Source organism: Neoarthrinium moseri, assembly GCF_022829205.1.
Source record: "Neoarthrinium moseri strain CBS 164.80 chromosome Unknown scaffold71_Wmoseri_CBS_16480, whole genome shotgun sequence".
Classification (NCBI taxonomy): Eukaryota; Fungi; Ascomycota; class Sordariomycetes; order Amphisphaeriales; family Apiosporaceae; genus Neoarthrinium; species Neoarthrinium moseri.
This window is the reverse complement of record NW_026055185.1, coordinates 20,351-29,567: the sequence shown is the minus strand read 5'-3', so window position 1 is coordinate 29,567 and position 9,217 is coordinate 20,351. Positions and strand designations below refer to the sequence as shown.

At 51.3% G+C, this 9,217-nt stretch overlaps 4 protein-coding genes across 4 annotated transcripts; all 4 read right to left on the bottom strand.

Annotated features, from left to right (window-relative positions):
* Positions 1-508: 508 nt before the first annotated feature.
* On the bottom strand, positions 509-2,029 carry JN550_011622 (uncharacterized protein; the record flags this gene model as incomplete). Its single annotated transcript, XM_049310007.1, has 1 exon — positions 509-2,029. The coding sequence occupies one exon, from the start codon at positions 2,027-2,029 to the stop codon at positions 509-511; it is 1,521 nt and encodes a 506-aa protein (XP_049166372.1).
* A 33-nt stretch (positions 2,030-2,062) lies between these two features.
* Positions 2,063-2,935, bottom strand: JN550_011621 (uncharacterized protein; the record flags this gene model as incomplete). Its single annotated transcript, XM_049310006.1, has 1 exon — positions 2,063-2,935. One exon carries the CDS (start codon positions 2,933-2,935, stop codon positions 2,063-2,065), a length of 873 nt encoding a protein of 290 aa, XP_049166371.1.
* A 282-nt stretch (positions 2,936-3,217) lies between these two features.
* On the bottom strand, positions 3,218-4,943 carry JN550_011620 (uncharacterized protein; the record flags this gene model as incomplete). The annotated part of the gene is made up of 3 exons (XM_049310005.1): positions 3,218-4,337; positions 4,408-4,543; positions 4,613-4,943. The coding sequence occupies 3 exons, from the start codon at positions 4,941-4,943 to the stop codon at positions 3,218-3,220; spliced, it is 1,587 nt and encodes a 528-aa protein (XP_049166370.1).
* Positions 4,944-5,705: 762 nt separating this feature from the next.
* On the bottom strand, positions 5,706-8,333 carry JN550_011619 (uncharacterized protein; the record flags this gene model as incomplete). Its single annotated transcript, XM_049310004.1, has 2 exons — positions 5,706-6,637; positions 6,698-8,333. 2 exons carry the CDS (start codon positions 8,331-8,333, stop codon positions 5,706-5,708), a joined length of 2,568 nt encoding a protein of 855 aa, XP_049166369.1.
* Positions 8,334-9,217: the final 884 nt, after the last annotated feature.

The following is a 9,217-nucleotide window of genomic DNA, read 5'->3' as shown; positions in this document are numbered from 1 at the left end:
ACCCAAGTGAGGCCAATCGAATCGCTGTGTTCGTTCACTTAATGTGCGGCAACATAGATACTGAGCCGACTTTCGAAATTTGGAGTAGTATGTTACAATTATACTATGTGATGCATGAAACCTAAAAGGCACGAGATTGAAAAGAATTTTGTATAAACAGAACTTCTGTTCAATTACTATGGCGATTCTACTGTTTCCGCTTACATAATATTCTCATTTGCTGTCCAGCCCCAAAGTGGTGGCTTTGAGTCTTGTTGGAGAGAGCAGGGATGTACCGTAAGCAGACCGAGCACTGAATCCTAAGCCCGCTTCTGTAGCAGTACAGCCGGGCGATGGTTGCCTCCGAAGGCTCATCGAACGGAACCAACGAGATCTCCGACGTGTCGTAAGCGTGACTCGCTTCGTATTCGTTCCGATAGAAGCCGCAGTCACGTCACTAGAGTATTCGCCACGACGATGCACATCTCTGGCCCGGGCTTCCATTTTCTTCTATTTGGAAAACACAACCTCAAAGTTCTTTTAGGTGTCGTCTGAAGAAGTCGTTCTGTTTCCTTACCACATGCGGAAGCGCGGATATCTGATGGCCCGCGCCCGGTATGTACACAAGCTCAAAGTCTTTCTCCGCCTCGATCAGTGCGTGTACCAACTTCATAGTTGACGAAGGGTCCACGTTCGCGCCCAACTCGCCCACAGCCAGCATCAGCTGCCCCTGAATTTTATGTGCGTGGGTCACGTTTGACGATTTTTCGTAGCTCTCATCCACCGGGTACCCCATCCATAGCTCATTCCACCAAAGCTTGTCCATACGATTATCGTGACAGCCAGCCAAGGCACATGCTGCCTTGTAGAACTGGCCATGATGTATTACGGCCGCAGCTGCATTTTGGCCCCCAGCGGAAGCTCCGTAGCACCCAACTCTGGAGATGTCCATCCAAGGACGAGTCTTGGCAGCGGCAGTGATCCAGGCTATGCGGTCGGAAAATCCAGCGTCTTTTAGATTCTTGTAACAGACATCGTGAAATTCCTTAGACCTCCAGTTTGTGCCCATTCCATCCAAGACCACCAATATGTACCCCTGATCAGCGCGTTGCCGAAGCTTTGGAAGAGTCTGAAACGCTTTTGGAGTGTAGTAGTCTTGAGGCCCAGCATATATCTGCTCCAAAATAGGGTAACTAAGCGAAGGGTTAAAATCTGCGGGACGTAAGATGATGCCATGGATACTGGTTTCTCCATCTCTTCCAGTAGCCACGAATATATCCGGAGACACCCACCCCACCTCGAGGAGGCGGTTCAACTGACTCTGCTCTAGTTCGACCACAAGCTCCCCAGTCTGTGCCTTTCGAACTACCGTGTTGGGTGGAAAGTCAACTCTTGACCAGCTATCGAGGAGGTATTGCTTATTTGGGGACCATTTCCATGAGTGCGTGCCTTCTCCTTTCGTTACGATACTGAAATTTGACCCGTCAAATTGAACGCACGCCAGATGAGAATAGTACGGGTCCTGGCCCGGTACCATACCCAGCCCTCGAAACCAGATCACGCCTTTTTCTTCGTCAATCAGCTCAACGGATCGCACCACCCAATTTCCCTTCGTGATCTGGTTTTTCAATTTGCCGTTCTCGAGATCGTACAGATATAGATGGTTGAATCCATCTCTCTCACTCGCCCATACGATCTCACCTCTTGCTTCGAAAACCCCGTGATACAACTTGTGGTGGTAGTCAATGAAAGTGTTGCTGCTTTCCTCAACCAAGGCATTCACGCCACCACTGGAGTCAATCTCCAGTAGCCGAAGATTTTGATGGCCCCTTTCATTGAAGACGAAGCGGTACTTCTTGCCATCTTGAGACCACCCCACATTGGTCAGCGCGTAAGGATTTCTGAACAAGTTGTCATTGACTGGAATCTCTCGGCCTGAAGTCAAGTCGAACAGTCGGGGTCTATAGACGTCGACATTATCTCCTGGCTTCAGATATTCGGCCGTGCTTAATTTAGGCTGGAATTGATCTTTGGGGGTCGATTCAACCATGTGGACGACGCGCTTCGTTTGAGGCCTGCATTGCTAAACCACTGCATGCTGCCCTGTGGAGGATAGATAGATGCAGTCGTCTTTAAAGGCATTATCAACGAAGCCGCCATAGGAAATCTGACTCTCCGTTCCATCGGCATTCCTCAGCCAGACGTTGAAGTCACGCACAAAGACCTCGGGCCTTCGGGTTGAAATTGTCGTTGGTTCAGAATCTTTAGTATTAGAGCTCTCAGCCAACGTGTCCATTTCCCATCTCAAAACCAGGCGGTCAGATAACTCTTCAATGTGAGCAGTCGAAATACCGGCCTTGACAGAGAAGGAAATACTCCTGTCCGAGTCTTGAGTGGCCAATCGCCAGATATGACCGACATAAGACTGTTGTGTCTTGACTTGTCCTATAGTCAGACTCCCGAATTGGCGAGGTTCGCCCTCATTGTCAATCCACGAGAAGGTGATCGTCTTAGAGGTGTAGTTCGCGAGGCTGAGAATGATTGATTCGTGAGACCACGGTGAGGCTTTCTCTTCACAGCCAAAATCGAAGTTTCCCTGGTCGAGTTCTCCATGCCAGAACTGGAGGGTCCCATCTTGAGAGTATTGCCATGTTTGTTCGTCGAGCTGGAAGCGGATCCAGGAAGCGTCTCGCGCGACGTTGAGCCACCAAAATGGAAGATTTCGGGCATCAATACGCTGCTGGGTCAGTTTAGCAAGCTCAGTGGCGAGACCGCTGTGATCGAACGCTGCTTGACGAACTCCTTTTATACAGTCGACAAAAATGAAGCGAGATGCACCTGACGAGTTTATACTCATGTACCAAAAAGCATCTCCGTCCGGTAGCCAGTGCGGGCACACATTGGCCTGCCGTATACACTCTTCTTCCAACTCCTGAAAGTTTTGATCGGAGGCCATGACTATCAAGACTAAAATAACACCTTTTTACCATCCGCGAAACTTGGGGGGTTTTTTTCCCTTCAAGCAAAAGGTTGAGGACAGGGATACTGAAAAGTGAGTGGAAGGAGGGGCAAGTCATGTGTCGGTTCGTCTGGGTACTGCAGGCCGCATGCATGCGTGTAAGCCTTCTGAAAAGGGCTAGACACTTTCGCAACATGTGGCCAGGCATACGCGCCCTCCTTTTCCAACCCGATGCAATTGTTTAAGCAGTTGATAATAGTACAAAATTCTATCTTGAAACTATAGGCATTGCCAGCTATCTGCCTGGTGAGGATCAAGGTCGCCTCCCTGATATGTGCTTGTCAATGGCCATCGACAGTGTCGGTGGGTGTATGCAACTCCCTGGTCAACATCGTCGTTCACAAACTTGGTGCCCAGCATAACGTCGGGTGCCGTTCCGCGTTCTACCCAATCGACTACTGCCGCTAGCACATTGTGCTCCGCATCAAAGGGGATTCCTTTCGAAGCTGCGTTGCCCCCCTGACCAAGCACCCAGGCCCCCGGCCCACTGTTGCAGTGAGACATTCCCGGTACGCGGAAGTACCGGTAGAAGTTGTCCATTTGAGCTGGAGTATAATCCATAGCAGTAGATAGATGCTCGTAAAACCTCTTCGAATTGAAGCTGGTAATCTGTTGGTCCTGCAGGCCATGGAAACTCAAGATCTTACCGCCCGCCTCCTCGAAAGCAGAAAGAGAAGAGGGCCAAGTCCGTATGGTTCCAGGGTTTTTCTCGTCTGCGATAAATGCGTCTTTCGTCGTATATGTTGCGGCGTCCCAATCAGGGTTCTCGAGGACCGCGAACCTAAACCAGTCATAGGACAGAGCCCAGCGACGACCGGCATATAGACCAGTCGCAGCCTGTATCTCACTTCCTGGTTGCATTCGGGGGAAAATCAGGGTCCCATTGGGCCATAAATAGTCACTGTACACCTTATTCACAATCTCAACCTGGGTGGAGCTGAGACAATTGGTGCTACTGTTGCTCTGGCACAAGAGAGCTCCAGGCTCAAAGTGACATGCCGTTGGATCTTCGATGATGCCATCCTTCACACCATCAATCGCATCACATTGGTTCAGGACCTCATTATGGATTGTGGTATTCCAGGTGCTCGCCGAAATGAAGTCATTATCCGAGCTGGCGCCGGTAATAGGGAAGAAACTCGCTCGCCACGAGTACAAGTTGTTGAAGTCGACTGCCGGGGCACCCGCGACGATGCCGTCAAAGTCTTCGGGGAACATCTCTGCTGCTTTGATTCCCTGCCTCCCACCTAGTGAGCAGCCTATGTAGTACGACCTGCCCAGAGATGAGCCGTAGAACTCTGCTGTGAGCTTTTTGCTCACATCTACAGATGTGTGCAATCTATTCAACCGTGTTACTGAGTGCCCCATCCGACTCGGAGATTACACGTGGATAGAGATGTTCAACTTACGACCGCCAGGCAAAGTCTGTCACCACGTCGTCATTCTGGTAGAATGCATCGCCGTAAGTCCCGTTGTGTCCATTGTTCGTGCCCACCGTCGCAAACCCATTTGTCGACCCGTAAGCGATGTCCTCATACTTGATGCCTATCATTTACACATCAGTACACGTCACGCCGATTTGCCCCACAAGACAGGAATGCTGAGCTGACTTACACCCATCTATTCCGCCATTTCCTGTTGCCAGAGTCCTCCCAGTCCAGGTTTCCGGAAGCCATAGCTCAAGAGTTATACTTGACCTGCTGGAGGTTGGAATAGAGAGTGCAATACGGCATAGGTCAGTACCTACGACCTGGCTGTTGCGGTTGCAAGTAGGATCATTGTCTGGGAAGGTTAAGTTTGTACCAGCAGCAACAAACTGGAGTTGTGTTCTAGTTGAGTTTAATACGCTGGCCTCTGGTCGAAATGACAGACATTGTGCTTCAAAACTATGATCCGAAATTGCCGCAGCTTGTGCGAGAGCGGCGAAAAGTAATAACGCCAGCATTTCTTGATGTTATGTGGCCACAATCGACAATCGACAATCGACACTCGTCACGCTGCTTCGTGCCATGAACCAAATGAGTGTCAGTGTCACTAACAACGCAAGCGGAAGCTCTCGACACTGCGCGTATTTATCCGAGGTCCCGTGATAATGGGTCACTGAGGGGTAGTGGTTCGGAAATCCAGCCAGACAGTGGCAATTCCGGGTTCCCCTCACTAAGAGTCTTTCCGACGATCCAGCGCGACTATATTGGTGGATCCAAATTTGCAATACTCCGCAACATCCTGCAGGCAATAATCTCTCCCGAGGACTATGAGCCTAAACCTGTGGAACGCATTTCTAGGAAGGGAAGGAAGCGGGTATTTTGGGTAACGTCTTTCGTTGCTCAATGTTGTGCCGACTTTCCAAATACTCAATGGGGACAACTCCCATTAATTGGCCTCAGATCCAGACTTAACGTGATGCCGGCGGCGGGGCGGATGAATGACATCGCTATGCACTTCACATCCTGAAATGGGGACATTATTTTGTTCTTGCCTGTCTAAGCAGACCAGGGCGCTTGTAAACTTTCCACTACAATCTATATCTTTAACCGCTGACACTCTATGGGGTATGCATCCTCTCTATATCTAATATCTGAACTCGCTGACCCCAATACTTCTAAACTCTCAATCCAGCTGTGGATGTGTTGCCCGCAGTGCAATGTATTTCATTATCATTAGAAACCAAAAAAATGGTGAAGGGAACGTGGGTGGCCGCCATGCCTTAGACCATATCTCTATCACTTCGGCCTGTGGTAGAACGATGTGTCATAGAGCGGCCGAAAAGGCGGTGACCGGCTGGTGCTCGCTGGTTACCGGAAGTTCTACTTGTCTGCCTATCCAGTTGTGCACCCGACGCCATGGCCTGATCGGACGGGAACGGTTCCTCGGCGATGTCTGGCTGTCGGATGAATGAGGGGTTGGCCTTCCGACTCATGAACACGTCTTGGTAGAAATCCGCGTCGGACTGCGACACTCTCGAATCCGATCGTGCCCGGCGGGTTGCTGTCATCTTGGACTGGTCAACAGTAGGTTGAGTGGATTCGTATGAGGGCGGCTGAATGTTGGCTTGGTAGACAGGGAATTCGCGGCCTGAGATCTGGTACTGGCGTCGGGGTTGCTCGATGCCAATGTTGGACATCTGAGTCATCAACTCAAGACCGAACTTGTTGTGACGGGTCAATCGGAGCAGTTCGTTCTGGAAACTAGATTTGTGGAAGCAGATGAAGTTGACGGTGATGCAGTAGGCATCCTCAATCTTCTTCATCTCCGTGATGATCTTGCCAACGAAATCACGGCGGTTTTCGAGAACAAACTCAGTCATTCTAGCTTGGAGCTCCTCGATGTGCTCCTTGGGCGTTCCGTGCTTCATGCGTAGCTCGAATACATCGGCAAGCTGACCAGATCGGCGGTGATTGAGGATGAACAGAGTGTTCAACACCGAGTTCGGTGCCTGAACAATGTGACCTTCCATCTTCTTAAATTCGGTGTAGAGTAGAGAGATTTCTGTGACATAGTAGTCGTCGCCGGTTCCCAAGGCTCCCGTATTACCGTATACTGTGATACGATCACCAACGTCAAACGGATGCTTGACAAAGACGAAGATGATTGACTGAAGGAACTCTTGCGCAGTAGCCTGGAGCAACCATGAAAGACCTATGGTAATCTGTTAGCCCATATTTCATTTTGCCAGAGATTGCGATCGTAATGACTTACCCAAAACAGCAGTTCCAGCAGACGAGAGAGCTGCAGCCGCTGAAGCCGACAATATCGAGATGAAGACAATGACAGTGATAATAAGTACCACTACCATGAAGACATGATCAAGCTTCCGAATCACAGAGTCCAAATCCTTGACAGAAGCAGCAATAGCCTTCTTTTCACGATGAACCTCGTCACAGAATGCCTCCAGTTCTTCCATGGAAACATCGCCGTTCAAGTCACGGTCGAAGATGCCAAACGCATTCTCAGCATCTTCCTGCGAAGGAAATGCTGGGCTGAGATCTTCGGGAGTCAGGACATCGGAGCCAGGCTTCGCGTAAGTGCGGAAAAGACGTCTAGCCAGGACTTGAGCTGAGCTAGTATTGCGCAGCAGCTCCGACACAACCTTGCGAGGGTGGTTGCTCAGTCGGACCTCACGTCCCGTGAAGTCACCAGCGACTCGGTTAGCCACATCTCCAACCCTAGTGAAAGCCTGGCGCGCGTTGGTCTGCAATAACTTCATGGGTGTCTTGTTGCCCGACACTCCACCTCCGGGGCTGTTCTTGACCGACTCTTCGGGCACGAGGTTATCCCTAGAGTGGACAAACAAATGCACAAGATACGCAATGCTCTGCTTGTTCATCTCAATCCTAATGGCGTATGTACGCAGATGGAATGCGTTCGCAATCCATTGGATGATGATCTTCTCCACAAAGTTCAGCACCGCCAAGATGAAAAGAGCGATGATCACGTTGTGCATGGTGTTGATCCAGCTAACGTCGGGGAAGGGGTCATCACCTCCGGCGGAGACCTTGTGACTGCTCTCGTTGATGATGGGCAGGAAGGAAATGAGGACCGCGAGCATCCACAGGAACAGAGCAGTAGGGAGTTCAAGCGAATGTCCCATGGACTTCCATTTCTTCGGGTTGCCAGATCCGACGATCTTAGCACCAATTCCTGCAATGAATGGAAGGATGGCCGTGACAATGCGGGCGGCCCAGAGGGATAGCCACACAACTTCCAACCAGATACCAAACCACAAGAGCTGGGGCCCGCCGGTTCCGCCGACTGGAGTCGAGTGGCGCGAGTCCACGAAGATGCCGAGAAAGATGGGAATCAGCAGGATCGCCGTGATGGGCAACATGTACATGAAATACCGCAAGAAGCGAGGCATCTTCTTGAGATATTTGAAGGCAGCATTGAGCCTGCTTGTCGGCTCAGTGCGAGGTGGAGTCAGCGTGACGCCGTGGTTGGGCTGGTTGAAGACATCCTCCTGGATCGGGTGCTCTCCCCTAGAGCGAACCTTGGATACGGATCGCCTAAGCTCCTCTTCCTCGTTGCTGACCATGCGCTGGACCTGAAGCATCGTCAGATCGTCAACCAAACGAGTAGCGTGTTCGCGGTCGTGGGTTTCTGAAGTTGGCGAGAGATACTGGCCCGATCGCCCGTCTGAGGCTCGGTCCATGCTGTCCCGCTGCAAATTCAAGCGCAAGTTGACGGGCTGCTTCTCCTTTTCGTTCATGTGCTCTGCAGTATCCGACACAGTCGGGGCATGGGTGAGGGTGGGCGAACCATCCTTCTCCGGGTCGTGCGAGCCTGTTTGCGTCATCCTGTTGGACTCAAAGGACCCCGTCCGGACGGGTGTAGACATGCTCGTTGTGGTGTCTCCCTTCCTGCAGAATCTTGCAGCTCACTCGCCTGGAGTAATCTACAGCGTGGTGAGAAAGAATTCCCCGGTCGGAGCTGGTGTTGTTTGATTCAAGACGATAGGAGGGTAAACCAGAAAACTGCAAGGTAGGAACATAAGAAACGACAGTCGAAAGATGTAAAGCGAGTGTAGATCCCCGGGAATCCTGACAAGTCCCTGAGAGAGCTCAGAGAAATAGTTCTAGAAACAATGGAGAGGAAAGATGGAGAAGACAGAGTCTCGATTGTTCGAAAAGAGACCAGAGAGAGAGAGAGAGAGATCAATCCTCCAGATCTGGGCTGCGCATTCCCAGTGTCGATTATCAGCAAATGCAACACTCAGGAGCTCCCATCCCCGTTCGATCCAAGATGACGCGCCGGACGGCCCACAGTTCGCTCAAATTTTTGATAGGCGCTGCGGGTGGGGGTCCCAGCAAGCCCAGGGCGCTCGGCAGTGGAGTCCCTGGAGACCGCCAAGCCAGGCCAATGCAAGCCACGCAGCACGGCTCGTCCACAGCAGCATTGAAGATGAATCGCCAGACGCTCGGGGGTACTGTGCGACGGTGTACAGTGCCTGGTCAGAGTTGCCCCCGCTGCAACGAATACTGTGGCCAACGGGGCATCCATGGATCTCGGACAGGCACCGGTTGACGTTGACGCTGCTGGCAGATGGCAGGCTAAGCAGGTTATAACGTGGCATCCAATACGCGCGTTGCTTTGGACACTTTTCCTACTGCTATTTGGCCTACCGCAATGAGGGAACGTCAGCGCATGCAGACGAGCGATCCTTCCCTCGACTCTGGGCCGATCCTGTTATCCTATGCCACCCCCGAAGCCCCCAAAGCCTAT